The following is a 24,282-nucleotide window of genomic DNA, read 5'->3' as shown; positions in this document are numbered from 1 at the left end:
ATAAAGGATCATCATCTGTATAATATGAATAATCTTCATGTTTTTCTCTGCGTGGGAAGGAGCCTGAAATTAAGAATGAGCTCTTTCTTGAGGGTTTTTCGTTTTGTAGCGGCTGCCGCAGACAGCTGGTCAAAGGCCTACTGACAGGCTCTGCTTGGTTAGTGGCCAGCACTTCGTTTTGTAACCAGGAAGATTACATTGGGATTATTTGTTTTGGGTGGCTCTGATCCATCCTTAAATGTTTTTATATAATGAAAACAAGAGAAAAACTCAAACAAAACACCCTCCCTTCTCCAAAGCAAGACTCAAGAAAATGAATTAAATGTCAATGCTAATCTCAGGCAAACCTGTAATTATCAAAACATTGTTGTGCTGAATTCCTTAAATGTTTTTGCAAAACAGAATCATGTGTTGGTAATGTTGCTTGGTTGATGCTGGGAATAGATTATGTGATACTGGGAATTTGTGAAACTGGCATTCATCTGTCATTTTATAACAGTTTGACCACCATTTAAATTTGAGATTTGAGATTAAAATCTACAACAGACTGAACCAACCAAGTAAACAAACACACACATACACACACACACAATAGTAACTGTGGTGCATGGAATTTCCGATGATATCAAAGGTCCTCCTAATACTATTCCGTGGATCAAAGCATGGAACTCCAAATAGGCCTATCAGCTTTTAAACCCACAGTGAGGTCTCAGCTGTTTTCTCTTGTGGCTCTGCTTGGCTCTACTAATGAGCAGGCCCATAATGCAGTGTGCTCAAGTATTCTTTAAAATATTGGCACCGCTATAAAGTGAACATTACTTAGGTACAGTCTCCCAGCTCATTTCATTTTCTCTTCTGCACAGTGAGTATTTGACCCTGGTCTAAAAATATGTGTTGGAGGCCGAAGCAGGAGGCACACACCACTTTAACTAAATCTTGTCTCGGACTACTAATCCCTAAAGAGCAAACTTGGAGATGTAGCAGCACGTGGCAGATGAGATCTACCAATTTTGAAATAAAATATTGAATATGCTGGCAGTCTGCAGCATTGAAATGGGCTTTTCAGTCTGTCTGTGTGATGTGGAGGTTAGCCATTACTGCTCTACATGGACTTTAATCCCATAAACAGTAAAGGGAACATGTGCACTTCAACGAAAATAACAGACGCCTGCACAACGATCCCAGCTAATATGATTAGATATTAGGAATCATGAATGGCTTTGTTTCATTGCCAGATATGATGGTATCCCTTAATAATTTCCACATCAGCACATGTCAAATCAAATCAATTTGTATTTGTCACATGCTTCGTAAATAACAGGTGTGGACTAACAGTGAAATGTGTACTTACGGACCCTTCTCAACAATGCAGAGAGAAAGAAAATAGAACAATTATAGAAAAGTAAAACACGTAATAATTAAAGTAATAATATACTGTATACACAATGAGTAACAATAACTTGGCTAAATACAAGGGGTACTAGTACCGAGTCAATGTGCAGGGGTACGAGGTAATTGAGGTAGATATGTACATATAACTAGGAATAAAGTGACAGATAGTAAACAGTAGCAGCAGCGTATGTGATGAGTTAGTGCAAAAAGGGGTCAATGAACATAGTCCAGTTAGCTATTTGGTTAACTATTTAACTAACTATTTAGCAGCCTTATGGCTTAGGGGTAGAAGCTGTTCAGGGTCCTGTTGGCTCCAAACTTGGTGCATCGGTACCGCTTGCCGTGCGGTAGCAGATAGAACAGTGTATGACTTGGGTGGCTGGAGTCTTTGACAATTTTCAGGGCCTTCGTCTGACATCGCCTGGTATAGAGGTCCTGTATGGCAGGGAGCTTGGCCCCAGTGATGTGCTGGGCCGTACGCACTACCCTCTGTAGCGCCTTGCGGTCGGAAGCCAAGCAGTTGCCATACCAAGCGGTGATGCAGCCAGTCAAGATGCTCTTGATGGTGCAGCTGTAGAACTTTTTGAGGATTTGTTGGGCCCATGCCAAATCTTTTCAGCCTCCTGAGGGGGAAGAGGCATTGTCATGCCCTCTTCCCAACTGTGTTGGTGTGTTTGGACCCTGATAGATCCTTAGTGATGTGGACACCGAGGAACTTTAAGTTCTCGACCCGCTCCATCCAGCCCCGTCGATGGGATTGGGGGCGTGCTCAGCCCTCTGTTTTCTGTAGTCCACGATCATCTTGCTGACGTTGAGGGAGAGGTTGTTGTCCTGGCACCACACTGCCAGGTCTCTGATCTCCTCCCTATAGGCTGTCTCATCATCATCAGTGATCAGGCCTACCACCGTCGTGTTGTCGGAAAACTTAATGATGGTATTGGAGTCGTGCTCGGCCACGCAGTCATGGGTGAACAGGGAGTACAGGAGGGGACTAAGCACGCACCCCTGGGGGGCCCCTGTGATGAGGGTCAGCTTGGCGGATGTGTTGTTGTCTACCCTCCCCACCTGGGGGGGTCCCATCAGGAACTCCAGGATCCAGTTGCAGAGAGAGGTGTTCAGTCCCTTGGTCTTTAGCTTAGTGATGAGCTTGGAGGGCACTATGGTGTTGAACGCTGAGCTGTAGTCAATGAACAGCATTCTCACATAGTTGTTCCTTTTGTCCATTTGGGAAAGCACAGTGTGGAGTGCAATCGAGATTGCGTCACCTGTGAATCTGTTGGGGCGGTATGCGAATTGGAGTGTGTCTAGGATGATGGTGTTGATGTGAGCCATGACCAGCATTGCAAAGCCTTTCATGGCTACAGATGTGAGTGCTGTGGGGTGATAGTCATTTAGACAGGTTATCTTGGCGTTCTTGGGCACAGAGACTATGGTGGTCTGCTTGAAACATGTAAGTATTACAGACTGGGTCAAGGAGAGATAAAAAATGCAACTGAAGACACTTGCCAGCTGGTCAGCGCATGCTCTGAGTATGCGTCCTGGAAATCAGTCTGGCCTTGCGGCCTTGTGAATGTTAACTTGTTTAAAGGTCTTACTCACATTGGCTATGGAAAGCGTGATCACACAGTCGTCCAGAACAGCTGGTGCTCTCACGCATGGTTCAGTGTTGCTTGCCTCGAAGTGTTGCTTGCCGCGGCTGGGTTTCCCTTTGTAATCCATGATAGTTTGCAAGCCCTGCCACATCTGTCGAGCGTCAGAGCCAGTGTAGTAGGATTTGATATTAGTCCTGTATTGACGATTTGCCTGTTTGATGGTTCGTCAGGATTTCTTACAAACGTCCGGGTTAGTGTACTGCTCTTTGAAAGCGGCAGCTCTAGGCTTTAGCTCAGTGCGGATGTTGTCTGTAATCCATTGTACGGTCACTGTGGGGAAGACGTCGTCGATGAACTTACAGTGGCTTGCGAAAGTATTCACCCCCTTGGCATTTTTCCTATTTTGTAGCCTTACAACCTGGAATGAAAATGGATTTTTTCGGGGTTTGTATCATTTCATTTACACAACATGCCTACCACTTTGAAGATGCAAAATATTTTTTATTGTGAAACAAACAAGAAATAAGACAAAATAAAACAGAAAACTTGATCGTGCATAACTATTCCCCCCCCAAAGTCAATACTTTGTAGAGCAACCTTTTGCAGCAATTACAGCTGCAAGTCTCTTGGGGTATGTCTCTATAAGCTTTGCACATCTAGCCAATGGGATTTTTCCTTCAAGTTGGATGGGTTCCGCTGGTGTACAGCAATCTTTAAGTCATACCACAAATTCTCAATTGGATTGAGGTCTGGGCTTTGATAAGGCCATTCCAAGACATTTAAATGTTTCCCCTTAACCCACTCGAGTCTTGCTTTAGCAGTATGCTTAGGGTCATTGTCCTGCTGGAAGGTGAACCTCCGTCCCAGTCTCAAATCTCTGGAAGACTGAAACAGGTTTCCTTCAAGAATTTCCCTGTATTTAGCGCCATCCATCATTCCTTCAATTCTGACCAGTTTCCCAGTCCCTGCCGATGAAAAACATCCCCACAACATGATGCTGCCACCACCATGCTTAACTGTTGGGATGGTGTTCTCTGGGTGATGAGAGGTGTTGGGTTTGCGCCAGACATAACGTTTTCCTTGATGGCCAAAAAGCTCAATTTTAGTCTTATCTGACCAGAGTACCTTCTTCCATATGTTTGGGGAGTCTCCCACATGCCTTTTGGTGAACACCAAACGTGTTTGCTTATTTTTGTTCTTCAAGCAATGGCTTTTTTCTGGCCACTCTTCCCTAAAGCCCAGCTCTGTGGAGTGTACGGCTTAAAGTGGTCCTATGGACAGATACTCCAATCTCCGCTGTGGAGCTTTGCAGCTCCTTCAGGGTTATCTTTGGTCTCTTTGTTGCCTCTCTGATTAAAGCCCTCCTTGCCTGGTCCGTGAGTTTTGGTGGGCGGCCCTCTCTTGGCACGTTTGTTGTGGTGCCATATTCTTTCCATTTTTTAATAATGGATTTAATGGTGCTCCGTAGGATGTTCAAAGTTTCTGATATTTTTTTATAACCCAACCCTGATCTGTACTTCTCCACAACTTTGTCCCTGACCTGTTTGGAGAGCTCCTTGGTCTTCATGGTGCTGCTTGCTTGGTGGTGCCCCTTGCTTAGTGGTGTTGCAGACTCTGGGGCCTTTCAGAACAGGTGTATATATACTGACATCATGTGACAGATCATGTGACACTTAGATTGCACACAGGTGGACATTATTTAACTAATTATGTGACTTCTGAAGGTGATTGGATGCACCTGATCTTATTTAGGGGCTTCATAGCAAAGGGGGTGAATACATATGCACGCACCACTTTTCCGTTATTCATTTTAAAGAATTATTTGAAACAAGTAATTTTTTTAATTTCACTTCACCAATTTGGACTATTTCGTGTATGTCCATTACATGAAATCCAAATAAAAATCCATTTAAATTACAGGTTGTAATGAAACAAAATAGGAAAAAACGCCAAGGGGGATGAATATTTTTGCAAGGCACTGTATTAATGAAGCCGGTGACTGACGTGGTAAAATTCTCAATGCCCTCGGATGAATCCCAGATTATATTCCAGTCTGCGCTAGCGAAACAGTCCTGTAGCTTAGCATCCTCTTCATCGGACCACTTCGTATTGAGCGCATCACTGGTACTTCCTGTTTGAGTTTTTGCTTGTAAGCAGAAATCAGGAGGATAGAGTTATGGTCAGATTTGCCAAATGGAGGGTGAGGGAAAGCTTTGTATGCGTCTCTGTGTGTGGAGTAAAGGTGATCCAGAGTTTTTTCTCCTCTAGTTGCACGGGTGACCTGCTAGTAGAAATGAGGTAAAACAGATTTCAGTTTTCCTGCTTTAAAATGACCGGCCAGTAGGAGCACCGCCTCTGGATGAGCAATTTCTTATTTGCTTATGGCCCTAAACAGCTCGTTGAATGTGGTCTTAGTGCCAGCATCGGTTTGTGGTGGTAAATAGACAGCCACGAAAAATATAGATAAAAACTATCTTGGTAAATAGTATGGTCTACAGCTTATCATGAAGTATTCTAACTCAGGCGAGCAGAACTTTGAGACTTTCTTAATATTAGAGATCGCGCACCAGCTGTTGTTAACAAGGAGACACACACCCCTGTCCCTGACATCCTTGGAGAGCTCTTTGGTCTTGGCCATGGTGGAGAGTTTGGAATCTGATTGATTGATTGCTTCTGTGGACATGTGTCTTTTATACAGGTAACAAACTGAGATTAGGAGCACTCCCTTTAAGAGTGTGCTCCTAATCTCTGCTCGTTACCTGTATAAAAGACACCTGGGAGCCAGAAATCTTTCTGATTGAGAGGGGGTCAAATACTTATTTCCCTCATTAAAATGCAAATCAATTTATAACATTTTTTGACATGCGTTTTTTCTGGATTTTTTGTTGTTGTTATTCTGTCTCTCACTGTTCAAATAAACCTACCATTAAAATTATAGACTGATAATTTCTTTGTCAGTGGGCAAACGTACAAAATCAGCAGGGGATCAAATACTTTTTTCCCTCACTGTATAATGGGACAAGTGGTTATTTTCAACACATTTGGATGTTCCAGAATTGCGAGACATCCAAATCAAACAATCCTGCCTACCCTCCTGGTTTATCATGGATTTATTACATTGAGAGACAATACAGAATATAATAAACAGTACATTTAAAAAGCAATGTACTGGAATTAAAATCCAGCTTCTCCATTTATAAACAATCTCTGCCGAGAATGAAATAAAGACTATACTTTAATCTGTTGTCAAAACATATTTTAAAACCCTCTAGTTTAAATGCATTTATCTGAATTGGTCAGGTGACAAGTGCATACAGTTCACATCTGGATTCAAACCCATGCATACAGATCTTTCAGTAGATTGCAAAGCATGGAAAAGGAGGGGTCTTATGGATCTTGGTGTGTATATATAGAAACATGGTGTATATATGGTTGTTTATGATGACGTTGTTGCTCTTATAGAGCAACACAATCAGATTACGTATTATTATTATTATAGTACCAGACCAGCTTAGTCAAACAGGAGATCCCATCCCATGACTCAGTCACGGGATTGGTCATATGATCAGAGCAGAGGATCCTGGGAGGTGACCTGCTTCCAGTTTTGTAGTGAGCTCAATGGTATGCACAGAAACAGGAAACAGATGTGGCCTCCCCTCCAACAGCTTTCAGTCAGGTCTCACTGAATATTGCACGAAAATTCAAGTAAACAGGAAATAATATATGTTTAATGTAACGGTACCAGGATTTTGGACCGAACGGAAAGCTTTGTAGTAACACAATGACCATATCATTTAAGGAACTGTAGGTGAGAATGGGGTAAGTCGTTCCAAAGGGTTAGTTGAGCCACCCCTTGTTTCTAGGAAACCATACACAAAATGAATCATATAACCAAATTTGGGAAGAGGTAATAATTTCATGGAATCTGTGAAGGAAGAAACCACATGGAAAAAGTGGTATGCAAGTTAGGTCCCAAAAAAGTATTTTCACGAAGTCAAATGAATTTAATGTGTTATAGGTTTCATGATGCTTGTATCTAAACCAACGTAGATTGTTTTAAGACTGTTTTATACATCAGTTGGGGTCTCTATAAACTACAACATGAGGTCCTAAACCTAGCATGAAAGCGCGTCCTCAGCTTTGTGGGCTAATATAGTCAAAATGGTTTCTTTGGGCTAAATTGTGCCATTAGGCCAGGGACAAGTTGAGCCAGTTTTATGCATTATATGCATAGTATTTTTGCAATGTGTCATGCACATGAACTTAAGATGCATTTTTATTGTTACAGAGCAGACATCATGTCCCATGTTTACAAATGTAAAACAAGCAGGGGTCTAGCCCCTTGAGGTTCTTGAAAGAGCAGCCAAGGAAGTGAGAGAAATGAAGAAGTCCATTCGAGCAGCAGCAAGGGATGAAAACATTTACAGAATGACGCTTAAGAGGTACATTGGCAAAAAAGAAAACAAACATGTACCTGTGCGAAAGAGAGGCTATAATAGAGTAGCAGAGGCACACAAGGTATTGTCTGATGATATGAGGAGTCTGAGTTTGCTAAACTTATCAAGAATCTTGCAGACCAGTTTCATGGGCTTAGTAGCCTCAGATGTGGAGAACTTGCCTACGAATTGGTACATTGAAACAAAGTCCCTGTCCCAGACATTTCCTGCCCCCTTTTGAGGACACCTCGCATTTGTGTGATTAGTCAAGTTCAAATGATGAAAATATCCTTCCTCAGTTTAGTTTGTATTTGTATTTATTATGGATCCCCATTAGCTGCTGCCTTGGCGGAGGTCCATCGGGGAGGATGTACGTTCCCAAGGCTGAGCGCTCGCGACTGCTTCAGTGGGCGCACGCGTCTGACCTCACCAGCCATCTGGGGGGCGCCAGGACGTTGGAGTTCCTGCGTAGGAGGTTCTGGTGGCCATTTGCTGAGGGGGATACGCGCGCCTTCGTGGCTACTTGCCCGGTGTGCGCACGCATGAAGAGCTCACTTCAGCCCGCGGCAGGGCTGCTCCCCTCTGATGGATACAGTCATCCTGGTCGTTGTGGACCGGTTCTCGAAGGCTGCCCACTTCTTTCCCCTTCCCAAACTCCCGTCAGCCCGGGAGACGGCTAAGTTGGTGGTGCAACACGTTTTCCGGGTCCACAGCCTTCCCCAAGATGTGGTGTCGGATCGGGGCCCTCAGTTCGCTTCCAGGTTCAGGAAGGCGTTCGCCACCTGCCTCGGCGCCTCCATCAGCTTGTCTTCCGGCTTCCATCCCCAGTCAAACGGGCAGACGGAGCGTGTCAACCAGGATCTGGAGGGGGTGCTGAGGTGCTACGCCTCCAGCAACCCAGCTATGTGGAGTCAGCGACTGGCGTGGGCGGCGTACGCCCACAACACCCTTCTCTGCTCGTCCACCGGCCTGTCCCCCTTCCAGTGCCAATACAGGTACCAACCCCCCCTATTCCCCAAACAAGAGGAGGAGGCGGCGGTCCCGTTGGTCCCACATTAGTCGCTGTCGCCGCACCTGGAGGCAGGTACAGGCGACGCTTAAGCGAGCCTCGGTCAGGTCTCAACATCAGGCCAACCGCAGGCGTCGCCCGGCCCCGGTTTTTCGCCCGGGACAGAGTGTGTGGCTCTCCACCGGGATCTTCCCCTCCACGTGGCGTCCAGGAAGCTGTCCCCCCGGTTTATCGGGCCATTCAGAGTGGTCCGGCGAGTCAACCCAGTGGCCTACCACCTGCAACTTCCCCCCACCATGCGGGTGCATCCCACATTCCATCCATGTGTCCCTCCTCAAGCCCGTCGCCACCTGTCCCCTGGCTCCCCCTCCTCGTCCTGTTCCCCCGCTGTGCCTCGTCGGAGGACAGCCAGCTTTTACTGTGAACCGGATCCTGGACTGCCAGCGGGTGGGGAGGGGTCTCCAATTTCTGGTGGACTGGGAGGGTTATGGACCGGAGGAGCGGTCCTGGGTGCCCAGGATGGACATTCTGGACCCAAGGCTGATAACAACAGTCCGTCGCCTCCACCCGCGAGGCGCCGAGGTGAAAGGCTGGGGCTGTTCGTCGGGGGGGCACTGTTCAGGAGGGGGTCGCAGTTCCGGAGCGACCCACTAGGTGTCATCCTCTGACAACCTTAGGCACCTCCTCACCCACAATCTGGAATAATCGTTATCTTATTGGTGTCACCTGTGTCTACCTGTTCACCTGTGTATTTATGCCCTCACTTCCCTGTGTTCCTTGCTAAGTTTTCTCTGCTAGTTTCTCTATGTCCAGCAGTACTACGTAGTGTCTGATCGGAGACCTATGAACAGGTACTTGAGAAGTGTTCTCCGTGTTTCGTTATTTTGTATTCTGGCTTCGGGACCACCAGCAAAGATACTTGTTTCACCATCTCTGCCTACTGCCTACTGTATATCCTGCACCGCACCTGGGTCACACCTCACACCAACCCTTACACGCATACATAGACACACTGGCTTTCCTCAAAGTCAGTGGCGTGTCGTTAGTAAAGATTGAAAAAAGTAAGGCGCCTAGACAGCTGCCCTTAGGAAATCCTGATTCTACCTGGATTATGTTGGAGAGGCTTCCATTAAAGAACACCCTCTGTGTTCTGTTAGACAGGTAACTATTTATCCACCATATAGCAGGGGGTGTAAAGCCATAACACATACATTTTTCCAGCAGCAGACTATGATCGATAATGTCAAAAGCCGCACTGAAGTCTAACAAAATACTTTTTATCATCCATTTTTCTCAGCCAATCATCAGTCATTTGTGTAAGTGCTGTGCTTGTTGAATGTCCTTCCCTATAAGCGTGCTGAAAGTATGTTGTCAATTTGTTTACTGTATAATATCATTTTATCTGGTCAAACACCATTTTTTCCAAAAGTTTACTAAGGGTTGGTAACAGGCTGATTGGTCGGCTATTTGAGCCAGTAAAGGGGGCTTTACTATTCTTAGGTAGCGGAATGACTTTTGCTTCCCTCCAGGCCTGAGGGCACACACTTTCTAGTAGGCTTAAATTGAAGATATGGCAAATAGGAGTGGCAATATGGTCCTCTATTATCCTCAGTAATTTTCCATCCAAGTTGTCAGACCCCAGTGACTTGTAATTGTTGATAGACAACCATCATTTTTTCACCTCTTCCACACTTACTTTACAGAATTCAAAATGACAATGATTGTCTTTCATAATTTGGTCAGATATACTTGGATGTGTAGTGTTAGCGTTTGTTGCTGGCATGCCTAAGTTTTCCAATTTTGCCAATAAAAAAATAATTAAAGTAGTAGGCAATATCAGTGGCTTTTGTGAGGAATGAGCCATCTGACTCAATGAATGATGGAGCCCCCCTCTAGGCCACAACTGAAGTGTTTTCTTCCAAGGCATAATGAAAGGTATTATCACTAGGATATGAGGTTACCAGGGCCTATGTTAAAAGTTTTTTTTTTTTTAAGTACAGTGTTCGAAATTTGCGTGTTACCTGTTAAGCCTATGTTAAGTGTTAAACCTGTTTTAAAAGACGCTTAAAATGATTAAAATAGAAAATAAGAAAACAAAATGGTGATTGTGTTGAATTGTGTTTGTGAAATAAAGATAGATAAATAAAGATGGTTAAAAAACAAAATGGTGGTAATATTTAATTTAGTACAGAAATGTGTAGATGTTTAGATATTATGCCAAGGTGGCTTAACTTACCCTGTCCCTATGCTAAATTTACCCCATACCCCGGGTAAAGGTGTTTTTTTGGACAAGCTATGTTTTCAAAACTGTTATGTTTACATGATTTCTGATTATTTCCAGGGATACATAACATCCTGAAATATATGTAGATATTTTTGTTAGAAAGAATACTATATTTCCCTTTGTGTTGTGATGCTGAATCTAAAAAATAGCTCAACATACCCCACATCTATTTTGTTTGCTTAGCAATTTCGATATGAACTGGCTGGTCTTACTGAATTTAATTCATTCGTTCAAAACACTCCATTGGAATTCCAGTTAATTAAAGTATTGATACTGTCACGTAAACATGGTAAATCAGAAAATACCTAGTAAAATACCAACGCCCCCCACTCCACAAACACACCAACATGCACATGCACGCACACACACATCACCACATCACCATGACATGTTCTCAGTCTGAGAGTGGGACTGCTGGTTGATCGATGGAGACAGTCCTGATCTCATTATCTAGAGTAGCTGGCCCAATCAAACAGAGCCTGAAAGAGTCATTAAAGGAGCTTAAGTCTCATTCTGCTGGCCAGTGGGCAGATGCTCCAGGTGCCCCAGTCTATACCAGAGATCAGACAGATTGCAAATGGTCATTGACGAGTGCCAGGCTAGCTCCCTTGCACATGAATGACTCTCATACTCAAGACTGCACATGGCTTGACCTTGAACATCAAACTTCTACTTTGAAACATATTTATTCTGTTATCTAGTGTTTTATGTTGAAATAATGATGATGGCTTATCAAAAACGGTAACTACATTTGGCGGATAAGACCAATAAACATGTTCTTGCGATGCAGAAATATGAGGAAATCCACTCAAACATGCATTCATTCAGCACAGGAAGAATCGTTTTGGTTGAATAGGGCCCTATTTTACATGAAGAACTGTGAGTAATGAATATGCTGTTTAGTGGGTTGTTCTCATTGTTGAGTGTATGTCACAAGATGCATTCTTTTTTAAGGGGTGATTTAAGCATGTCTGACTGCATGTACCTAAACATCATGAGACAGTCTTCATATACACACAGCCCTGACACATTGGCTCAGGACCACAGGGGGTTGACTAACATAGGGAAGTACCCGCTCCAAAAACAGAGCAATGGTGATCATATGCACAAGGGGGGACCATAGCATAGAATTGTTGGGATTTGCTACAGACAGTATGCAATATTCTATATAGGCCTCCTTGAAACTTTTGAATGTATTATACTTAACCCTGATTTGAGTCACGTGAAAAAAATCAACTTTGCTTCAACTATCCAAAGTGAAGATCCAAGGTTATCCAAATGGCATATCCCCCCCACCACCTGACAACACCACCCACTCACCACTCATACCCTCCATTGTACCTCTAGTATTTTTTTTTGCATTACACCATTATGTAATTTCCAACGTAGGCTCATTCTGAAATAAGAAATATATATTCACAATCATTCATTTTCTTTATTTTCTGAATTTTCTAAATAAACAGTAAGAGGCTGCTCCTAGCCTACATCTTTTAATTCAAATAATCGTTATATACGCTTGTTATAAACCTATGCGACTGAGATAACAATGTGCAGAATGAATATATATATATATATATATATATATATATATATATATATATATATATATATATATATATATATATGTTAGAGACGCTCCTGAAATTTGAAACCTGACATCATCTGGTTTAGATGAGCGATTCCAGATGTATTTTCCCTTTGCTGAAACTTTTCCCCCTCCTAAACTCCGAGCTCCCGTCGCACTTCCTCAAACTGCAGACTATATAACTTCTCACACAGTGACCTACTTCATCGCAGGGAAACTACTGGTCAAAGGAATTCATTCGACACCTCTCCAAGTCTACGACCAAGGTAGAACTCCCCATTTTTTCAATGTCTTAAATCCAGTGGCGGCTGGCCGATAGAGGGCGCTAGGGCGCCGCCCCCTTAAATAAAATTATTATTTTTTAAAAATAAAAAAATAATAATAATAATAAAAACATCAGTATGTCAATATTTGTGTGTTTGAAATATGGAATGCACACAGTAATATGTGTAAGATATGATAGAAAATCATATTCGCAACCTTTCCTCTGCCTGTCAAACGCCTCGTCAGCTCTGGGCGATACAGAAAGTGCCCCGAGGAGGCGGGTCTACGTAGCAGTTAAGCCAATTGCTAATTTAAGATATGAATGTATGACATAAAATGTAGCTAATCAGCGATTTTAATTGAATCCAAGGAGGGCGATTATTTTATCGCTTCAAGCTCGCCCCTGATAAAATAAGGACCGGGCTCCAGTGGCGCCATTTTTACTAGACGACAATGGCGAACGCAAACGATTACTCCTCCAAGACCCAACCCTAACTCGGTGAAATCTCTCCTCCAAGATCCGTTTGAGAGGAGAACTTTGTCAGAGAAAGTTCGGGTGAAAGAGCTGGGCCCAGATCAACCTGACCTCTCAATCAGACAGCAGGCTAGCGAGAAAGGGAAGCAGTATATGCGCGGCTTCTCCCGTAGCTGGTACACCAGGAAGGCTTGGCTAGCTGGGTGCACTGATGCTAATGCTTTATTTTGCTTTCCGTGCTTGCTTTTTAAAACGACGGGTCAGATTCAGCATGGACAGGTACCGGAGTGAGGGATATGAAGCACCTGTCAGAGAAGGTAAAGAAACATGAGAACACCAGGGCACACATGGACAACTCTGTAAAGCTAGCTGTATTAGGAAGGGTGAACATTGCTACGCAGCTGGATGACGGCCACAGGATTGCGGTGAGGAAACACAATGAGGAGGTGGATAAAAACAGGCACATTCTATCCAAAATTATCGATTGTGTGAAGTTCTGTGGGGCTTTTGAGTTGGCCTTGCGTGGGCACGCAGGAGACTGACTCCTCGGACAACCCCGGCATTTTCCGGGGCTGAGTGGATTTTGTTGCCTCCCTCGACAGTGTGCTGGAGGAGCACCTGAAGACAGCTACCGTTACACAACACTGTGTACGAGTACAGGGATGACCTCCTAACGTGTTTCCAGACCATCAGAGACTCTGGGAACTTTGATGCCCCGACTGTCAGAGAGGCGGGGGCTTTGTGAGGATGCTCGAAGACGAGGCTTTCTGTTTTTCCTGGCACTGTTCCACAAGATCATGCAAAATGTGGACATGCTTTTCAGCCAGCTGCAGAAGAGGAACATCGACCCTGTCTTCATTAAAGCACTTGTCCAGAGGTTCACAGAAAGCATGCTAACAATCAGGTAAATAACTATATTTACTATTGGCTGATAAAGATGCTGTTAGAAAGATGAATAGTTCACTTACAACAGTTTAAAAGCCTAAATGTGTCTGGTCATCAAAGTGAGTGATTATCATAGAGCCGTCACAATTATATTTGTTTTAGTATTTTAAAAGGAAAGAGAAGACATTTACATTACATTTTAGTCATTTAGCAGACGCTCTTATCCAGAGCGACTTACAGTTAAGAGTGCATACATTTTTTTCATACTGGCCCCCGTGGGAAACGAACCCACAACCCTGGCGTTGCAAGCGCCATGCTCTACCAACTGAGCTACACGGGACCACATTAGTTTTGGCAAGATCTGAAAAAAGAAGTTGGTGGAGTGCAACCCTCAAACATTGAAGAATTACAGCAGTTTGCTGCTGAAGAATGGGCCAAATTGCCAGCAGAAAAGGTGCAGCAAGCTCATTGATGTCTACAATAAGCATATGTTGGCAGCTATCTTGGCCAAAAGCTGTGCAACCAAGTACTAGCTCCAGGGTGCCAATAATTTAGTCCATGACATTTGTCTATATTTTCTAAATTACAATTGTAAACTTAAGTTTACAGAAATATAATTAAAGGTGTGGAGACCCATTTTTTCCTCTCATATTTCAACTGATTTTAGAAGAAATAGGGAATTATTTAAGAAAAGCCCAAGGGTGCCAATATATTTGGACACAACTGTATGCCTTCAGTCTAATTGGAATGTATGGCAGTAGAGTTGTTTGTATTTCTCCCCTAACCAAAATGGCTGCCATTAGGATACCATTCAGGATTTTTTTCACCTGTGTTACCACGACAATCACGCCAAATGAGCATTGCATTTGTGTGCTCCTTCAGTGTGAATGCGCAAATTTGATATGGGTCACATGTAAAACTGATACATAATTGATACAGATTTACGGTATGTTGCCTATATATTACTATATACCGGTATTGATGCACAGACCAGTTTGGGTTTTTACTTTACCTTCTATAACGGTATTTCAATGTTTGGTTTGTTAAATGTGGTAATGCCACTCCGCCATGTGTAACGTCCGTTTTTCTAGTTTACTCCGTAATTTGGGTCGTCTCTCTCCCTCTCACCAAGTACCACCCCGTCACTCAAGGAGCGCAGTTGTTGTTACTCGACCACGAGAACAAGTGTTTGTCCAAAAAGACACAATCAGACGTTGATAATAATGCAGGAAAGTACTACACAGTTTGTAATAATTATTCAGGTGTCCACCAGGTCAATTTCTAGAAGAGGCCTAGTTGTTATTGAAGATTAACTTTATTGCTAAGTGCACAGCAGAACAAAATTATGTTGCATCCCTCTCACAAATGTAATAGAAAAAGGCTTTAAAACGTAATAACATCAGTTAATTATGTACATCACAGGTTAAAAGCAGTTACTAGACATAGTTTGTGTGTATATACACACTATCTGTCTGTCTGTCTGTCTGTCTATATATATATATATATATATATATATATATATATATAAGTCACTGGTTGTGTGTTGAGGGGGAATTACAGTGAGCTAAGAAGTCTGATTGCAAGTTATCAAATTAAACTTTATTTTTTGGACCCAGGGCCTCAATTCCCTCTTTGTGTGGGGACAGCGCATCTGACGAGCAGCAACAGCCCATCAAGCGACGGAGGATGCTGGGACCAGGAGAACAACAGAGGTTGGCTATAGAGGTAAGTTGTGATGTAATTGTCAGTGTTTCCCCCATAGAACTTTTTTCAGGCCTGGTAGTATGTAGCCAAAACCCTGAACAATCAGCACCTTGGTAATCATATACTTGAGTTGGACATAGGCATGTGTCAGTCAGGATCACTTGCATCAAAATAGCTAATTGCAAATTAAAGCTGATGATGTATCTTTTACAGGTATGTGATACCATCCTGAGTCATGCCAAAGAGAGGTTCTCCTTCACCCAGCACCTCATCAGCGCAACACTATTGCACGGAGAGTTGTTCCCACAACACAGTGTGAAGTTCCCCCGATACAGCGCTTGAAACAACCGTGGAGGCGTACCCCATGTTGAACAAGGCCAAGCTCAAAACCGAACTGTCCCTCATCTATGAGAACAGTGAGTTCAAGGCTTGTAGTGGTGCAGTGCCCCTGTACCAGTTCTTCATGGAGAACAACCTTCAGAGCACTTTCACAGAGACTGCCAGCCTCCTCAAGATCCTCATCACCACACCCATGACAACTGCTGAGTCAGAAAGGTGCTTCTCTACACTGAAAAGGATCAAGACCTTCCTGAGAAACAGCATGACACAGGATCGCCTGAACGCTCTGGCCATGCTCTCCATGGAGAAGAAACTTGTCAGGGACATTCCTGACTTTAATCAAAGGGTCATTGAGAGGTTTGCCACTCAGAAGGACAGACGGGCAAAATTCCTGTACAAATAAGATGACAGACACACACACACAGAGCAGCTCTGGCCGCATGTTTCTTTGTATATAGTTGACCTTAGCATAAAAAATCCAGTTATATATGGTACTCTAGAAAGTCTTAATAGTGTCTTTGCTAATATTACTGTATATATGTTGTTTTGTATCAATTAATTGTTGCAGTTCTGGAGCACATTAACAATTAGTCACATTTAGTATGATCATAAAATACTGTATGCTATTCTTCCAGTCAAAGGTTTGAGTTCATCCACTTGATATCCATTTCTATATTATACATCCTTTTATACAGTGTAAGATTTCCTATAAACTTTATAATAATTTCATGTTATTGTCCACTTTCCACTCTGTTCTGACAGCATGCCTGTTGCGTTGCCTGTTTACTACCAATGGTAAAAAGTTCACTTTAAATGCAAATGAAAGGCTTGGGTTTGTGTAATATGTTTTTGTGTAAGAATGCCTCAACTTTTTAATATTGGCATTAAATAATTACTGAATGTTTCACTGAGCACTGCTGTCCTGCAGTTTGTGTTAAAATATATCACGATGGTTACAGGAAAAAAAAAAGTATGGCACAGCCCCACCGAGAATATTTTTCACCAGCCGCCACTGCTTAAATCTGCAAACGTTTGTTGTTGCCTTAATGCCTACATTATTTTCCACGCAATCATTTTGTAGAACTATGTTCTTTAGAACTTTCAGTTTCACTTGGGATTTTATGTTTCAATAAAACAATTTACCACATCGAATTAGTTGTTAAAAATAACATTTGTATTCACTGCGTTTTGACTAAGAGTAAGCCTCGTTTGTTTTATAGGGAAAACATTGCAGAGCGTATAGGACTAAGTGTATAGGACTATATGCTGTTTGCAACAAATAATTCACTTTGGTCATGGTGTAGCCAAACATTTATCAAAGAAATGAAACTATTCTCAAGTTAACTATGAAACCTTTGTAGCCTGTATAGCCTACATTAATTTATAGCACCATGAAACAATGGGGATATTAGACATTGAGTAAACCATAAGCTCCTAGCATTATTACTGTGCAGTAAAGGTTCATACAGTAACATGAAGTTCCCTATGAACGATCTGAGGAATTTCCCATAGAACATAGAGATGCTGTGTGTTTTGTTATGATACCTCTTAATAATGAGCGGGAAACCAGAAAAACATTAACTGAAACCCAATATACTTCAGCTCTCTTATTGATGTTACGTTGTCAGTATGAAAGTCAACACCCATTTTTGTATTTATACTGCAAATAGTGACCTTCTTTGTGTTTGTCTATACTCTTAGGTGCTGCCACAATATTTTAATTTAGAAATATAATGCATAATGCCATTATCTCATTTTCTATATCAATGTAATATGTATTATACATCAATGACTAAAGCAGCCCTTTTGTCTTTTCCCAGAATGCTGCTGTGTGGTTGTGTACTGCTGCTCTTGGGCTCAGTCCTAGCCCATCCCCTGGACAAGATGTCACTGGATGCACAGTGGGACTCCTGGAAGACCACCCACATGAGAGAGTATAATGGTCTAGTGAGTGTCTGTCTGTCTTTCTGGCTGGCTGGCTAACTGCTCCTCACATTTATGCAGTGCTTTTTCTTTCAATTCTGCCTGTTCCTCCTCCTAAGGTTGGCAATTACAGAAAGATTACCTTAACTTGGATAACAAATACTCATGATTTTTCATATTTGCTTTGATGGTGAAAAATACTTTTGAATATCAAAGCCATTCATCATCATGAAATTAGTTATTATATAGTATGTCACTTAGATGTATGAGAACACTGTTATCTTTAAGTCAACAGTTTACAAACTATTGTGGAAAACTTCTGTATGTGTTGTTCTTCCTTGAAATGGTTTGTTATGATACCCTGCAAGCAAGAAAAGCAGGAAACATGAGAATTAATCCTCCGTTTAGAATTTCAACTTCCTTGTTTTTACAGTAAAGAGTTATCAGCCAAGATGTTAGGAACACAAGTATTTCAGTGCTATAGCTAACTTGACCTTACAAGACTACGTTTGGGCCTTATTGAAGAGCTCACTGCTTCAGGATGTGTGTGTCCCACAATCTGTGGTCAGCACTCAGCACATTCCTCAGCAGTCAGCAGAAAACACAGAACAGCACGTTTTCCCCTACTACACGTTGAATCATTATTCCTAACACACAGTAATGAGTGATCGAAGGCACTGTAAAGAATTGACAATAAATATTTTCCTAACTACGTTTCACCTCCACCATTTTGTGTCTATATGAACCAGTTCATTTGCACTGTAGAGACTGTGAGCACCGGGACCAAATAACACATGAAAGGCCAGCTGTATGATTGACACCCGTGTTTTGTTGATGTTTTCATGGTAGGGTGAGGAGGTGATCCGTAGAACCATCTGGGAGAAGAACATGCGTCTGATCGAAGCCCACAATGAGGAGGCCGCTCTGGGGATTCACTCGTACGAGCTGGGCATGAACCACCTGGGAGACATGGTGAGTTAGTGAGCCACATCTATGGGTGTTTTTTTTAGCATGCATGGAGAAAAAGCAACAAAAAAAGGGAGGGTCTAAAAAAGGGTCTAAGTAACTCCATATGAAAACATATGTCTTGAATGTTATGTTTAAGGGAAACTATTTCGTGTTTGCTGTCCTCGGTTATCCTTTCTAATCAGTGTCTCCCTACTGTCCACAGCTTATCATTTTGGATATGTGTTTCTAATAGGGAATGTCCCTCAGGTTTTATTTATGGTTTTATTTCACGAACAAGATCAAGCACAGGACAGAGTAGTGGCTTTTAGCTGATGCAGAGCACAGCCATCTGTGTTTTTACTCATGCAATGGCCTACTGATTAAAAGGGAGGCTGTTAGGTTAGTGACCATTAAATCTACCCCTAGCTGTGACATGTATGTCAGGTTGGGTCATGAGTGATGACTGTGTTAGCATGAGACTTGAACTCCTTGAACGGGCTGTAGATTAAATTGGGAGGGAAAAGCAACCTGATATATAGATGCTTGGCTTTTACTGCTTGGCTTCTATGCCACTCATTAATGCTTTGTCCATTTATTATCCATCGGAGTACCCAGAGATCAGTTCATCTGAGTGTCAGTTTCACTTCTATGTTGAGATGCGCTGTAAATAAAAGAAGAATGTACAGTACTTCCAGTTTCACAGAGACTAGCACTCACCTAACATGTTTCAGCACTCATACTCGTATCAGGGCATGATGGGTTTAAAATTATGTAATTATTCTAGGGTTTTTTCAATGTTTTTTTATTTAATGATCTCCAATGGGATTAATAAGCCATTGATCTATCTAAATGATAACTGCTGGACTATAAACATGGAAATACTTGTCCCTACTTATAGTGGGTAAATGGTTCATAATCTATTGCTATGCATGCATAATTCCCTCATCCTCATCCCACTCCTCTCCCCAGACGTCAGAGGAGATAGTTGAGAAGCTGACTGGCCTCCAGGTGCCCATGAACAGGGACCGTAGCAACACCTGGATCCCTGACAACAATGTGGAGAAGCTCCCCAGGTCCATCGACTACCGCAAGAAGGGCATGGTGACCCCAGTCAAGAACCAGGTGAGAGGATGGGAGCGAACAACAAAGAGCTGTTACTCGAGTCCATTGTTTCCCCTAGATGTATTTCTTATTTCCAAAATGTATTGCACAAAAATGTTCAATCAAGCTTAATTGAGGCCAAAATAATGGTTGTAGGTAGAGGGCAACAATCTAGGCAGAGTGTCATCTGAAGATTTTTAGGGGAAACACTGGGTTATAATTAACTCATTTCCTATTCCTCTTTGCTTTCAGTCAGTTAAGTCAGACATCTTTGTTTTCTTGAGGTAGCAAATGATCACAGTTACAGCACAGTCACGTAACCTGTCTAGGACAATAAAAACCCATGGTTTGTCTAATTGACTTAGACAAGTAAAGAATGTGTTTGATTATGAAAGGTAATTACTCATTATGATCTAAATTGGACACGAAGGCATTATTTATTATTTATGTAAACATGGTATTTAGTTAAGTGGTACATAAAGTACCCAGACTGAAATATGGAGTACATCTTTGCTACCAGGGAACACTAGGAGATCAGCCCTAGATTTATACCATTCATCTAATGAACATTAGGTCACTTTACATGAGCACTAATCGTCTGTGGTATCAACAAAGAGCCGTCAGGTTCAGGAGGGATGTGATAGATAGTGAGGTGTGAGTGCAGTATGTCTACCCTCTAGTGGTGAATAAGATAACTAGACGTTCTAAGGGCAGATGAAAAAAACAATATTTGCTCAAGGGCCTTTGACTCTCTGTCAAAGTGCACCTCCTTATGGACAAATTGGAGAAGGCAGCTCAGACCCTAATGTAAACGTTTTATGTCCCCTCTTTCTCAGCTCTCCTGTGGCTCCTGCTGGGCCTTCAGCTCTGCTGGGGCCCTGGAGGGCCAGCTGGCAAAGACCACAGGCAAACTGATAGACCTCAGCCCCCAGAACCTGGTGGACTGTGTCACTGAGAACAATGGCTGTGGTGGAGGCTACATGACCAAAGCCTTCGAATACGTTGAAGAAAACGGAGGCATCGACACAGACGAGGCTTACCCATACCTTGGCCAGGTAGGGGCATGGTTTGGCTAACATTGAAACAGAATGTGACTGTCGTTTTAGTTTGTTTGCCAAACAGCCGTTTTAGTTTGTTGAAATTACATTTTCAGTCAGCATTTTCTTACTATACGTCAAGTGAGTTGGAATGTGCTGGATGACATTTTCAGTTTCTGATTGAGCTGTCACATCACATGCTCTTTAACCAAAACAAGCTAATAATCACATGCTGTTAACCAAACAGTGCTAAAATGTATTTCTGTGGCCAATTCCGGGAAGTGGTGACGTCCATGGTCTTATGTATTCTCCAATGGCCTAACTACAAACAACACAAATACTTTGCTCACTTCCATATTGTTTAGTACTTTGCTTGCATGTAAGAAACATACCACACAGGCAATTCTTTCTTTACCACTTCTGTAGTTGTCCATATTTTCCTATGATATATAGAACACACCACCACCGATGTGCTATGAAGGTAATTTGTCATTTGCTAGCAATGTACAGTAGCATTAACATAGCATCAAGACCAGCTATAGTGGCAAGTCAGTAGGCCTGATCACCAACAATGACGAGACAGCCTACAGGGAGGAGGTAGGCACTCTGCCGGCATGGTGCCAGGTAAACAACCTCTCCCTCAACGTTAGCAAAACAAAGGAGCTGATTGTGGACTTCAGGAGGAACCAGGCTGGACACGCCCCCATCCCCATCAACGGGGCTGCCGTGGAGACGGTCTGCCGTGGATACGGTCATCTCAGAGAAGCTGAAATGGTCTAACCACACAGACACCGTAGTGAAGACCTCAGGATGCTGAAGAAGTTTGTCCCTGAGGGCCCTCACAGTGTTCTACAGAAGCACCATCGAGAGCGTACTGTCGGGCTGCGTCAAAGCCTGGTACGGCAACTCCAGCACCACGGACCGCAAGGCGCTTCAGAGGGTGATACGTGCAACCAAATTCACCATTGGGTGCACACTGCCTGCCCTACAGGATACCTACAACACCAGGTGTCGCAGGAAGGCCAAGAAGATCATCTGGGACCCCAGCCACCCAAGCCATACCCTGTTCTCCCCACTTCAATCACTCAGACGCGGGCAGTACAGGAGCATCATGGCAAAAACGGAAAGACTGGCCTATAGTTTCTACCCTCAGACCATCAGGCTGCTGAATAGCCACCACTAGTCAGCTACCTGCTACTCCCCCGATCGACATTCCCCCGCTACTCCCCCCCATGGACATCCCCCAGACACCCTCAACTCTCACTTACCTTACTTACCTTACCTGCTACTCCCCCTATGGACATTATTTATCCTGCTGCTATTTCTATTGCTGTTTTTTTATTACCATTTTCATTATTTTATTTCACTTAGTCCTGCATGTTGGAGCTCGAAGCCTAAGATTTTCACTGGACCCTGCAATCACACCTGCAACCCTGTACATGTGACTATTAAACAATCTGAATCTGAATCATAAATAAACCAATCCATATCTATCACTCTGTCTACAGGACGAGCAGTGTGCCTACAACGCGTCTGGCATGGGTGCTCAGTGTCGTGGTTTCAAGGAGATCCCTGAGGGAGACGAGCGGGCACTGACCAAGGCTGTAGCCAAAGTGGGGCCTGTGGCTGTGGGCATCGATGCCACCCTCTCCACCTTCCAGTTCTACCAGAGAGGTGAGTGACATTCTGCATCCAAGAACCATGGATAGAAGAATCAACCACTTGTAGTCTAGTGGTGTAACACATGACACATGCCAGTAGACTTCTAAAGCACATGCCAGTAGACTTCTAAAGCTTGTTGAAGCTCATTCCTTTACAATGTTATTTACTCAGGTGTGTACTACGACCCCAACTGCAACAAGGATGACATCAACCACGCCGTGCTTGCAGTGGGCTATGGACAAACTGCCAAGGGCGTGAAATTCTGGATCGTCAAGAACAGGTGGGTCACAGTGCACTGGGCTTATTCAATGGCATCAGGTAACACATTTCACACTGTTGACTTGAAATGTATTTTTTCAAAATCACAATTCATCCTCTTTATTCTCTCTCTCTCTCTCTCTCTCTCTCTCTCTCTCTCTCTAACAGCTGGAGCGAGAGCTGGGGCAATCAGGGTTACATCATGATGGCACGTAACCGAGGGAATGCGTGTGGCATTGCCAACCTGGCCAGTTACCCCATCATGTGAACATCAGGCAGCAGAGGGCACCATGGAAGCAGGGAAGCCAAACCACATATCAATGACTACACCCAGTATAGAAAATAACACTATGTTTCTGGAATAGCACATTCTAATGGTCTGGAGGTTTGAGTATCCCAGAGTTCTTTTGCAAGCACTTTGAAATGCCCTACTCATGTCTTACTGTTATATCATCAAACTGCCAGACTTCAATTGTACTCTGATCTACAGTGGAACAACTATGATTGTGATGAGGAATGTGTGTAGTGCACAGCAATTTACATAGGTTGTATTCAGTGTGTCAGGTCAGGTAACATTGCTGTGCAATGGGAGTTTTGTCTCACTTTCCTGTCAATGCAAAAAGGGCTTAAACGTAGTAAATGTAAGTGTGTGTTGATCAAGATTACTCCTGGTGGGTTTTTTGATGATGTTGACTTTTTATTTTATTGTTCACCAAATTCTGATGATTGAATTGTAACATTGATTTCTATTAAATTGAATAAAAGTGGATTCATTTGAAATGAGAGCGTGTGTGCCTGTACATTTCCCCATTGAGGGGAAGAGAAGTGAAAGAAAGACAAACTGAAAAAGGAAGATTAAGGTTCCTGAGGTTTTTCAGCTATGTTAAGTATCTCAAATCAACAATCACTCATTGTCCCTTATTGTATAAATACACAACAATATGAAGGAATTATACATGTCATTTGTGTTGACTGTTAAATCTGGTGATGAATACAGTACAGATTAGAAGCCTTCTTGAGATCTTGAGATAGAGAGACAATGAGAGAATAAACAGGTGAAAATGGCACATAGTTTCATACCAGTAACACGTCTTCCTGCCTCAGACTCACCCCCTCAAACAACAGACTTCCTGTGATCTAGTTTTAAGGTCAGATGGAAGCTCTTGTATAGTTAATGAAGCGTTAATTGAATGTAATGTTTATGAATACACTGATGGCAATGTTTAAAAAAGAGATTGGCAGGTAGCCTATTGTTAAGAGCAATGGACCAGTAACCAAAAGGTTGCTGGTTTGAATCCCTAAGCCAAATAGGTGAGAATTCTGTAGATGTGCCCTTGAGCAAGTCACTTAACCCTAGTTGTTCATGTATTTTAAAAAATATTTAAGAA

At 42.8% G+C, this 24,282-nt stretch overlaps 1 protein-coding gene across 1 annotated transcript; it reads left to right on the top strand.

Annotated features, from left to right (window-relative positions):
• The first annotated feature begins 12,445 nt into the window (after positions 1–12,445).
• On the top strand, positions 12,446–23,674 carry LOC121543125 (cathepsin K). The gene is made up of 8 exons (XM_041852830.2): positions 12,446–12,564; positions 17,786–17,912; positions 18,738–18,860; positions 19,806–19,958; positions 20,774–20,992; positions 22,483–22,648; positions 22,808–22,916; positions 23,063–23,674. Exons 2-8 carry the CDS (start codon positions 17,787–17,789, stop codon positions 23,160–23,162), a joined length of 996 nt encoding a protein of 331 aa, XP_041708764.2. The 5' UTR covers positions 12,446–12,564; position 17,786; the 3' UTR covers positions 23,163–23,674.
• The last annotated feature ends 608 nt before the right edge of the window (positions 23,675–24,282 follow it).

This window comes from Coregonus clupeaformis, chromosome 28 (assembly GCF_020615455.1).
Source record: "Coregonus clupeaformis isolate EN_2021a chromosome 28, ASM2061545v1, whole genome shotgun sequence".
In the NCBI taxonomy this organism is placed as follows: Eukaryota; Metazoa; Chordata; class Actinopteri; order Salmoniformes; family Salmonidae; genus Coregonus; species Coregonus clupeaformis.
Note: the sequence above shows the minus strand (reverse complement) of the source record. Positions and strands in the feature narration are given on the sequence as shown.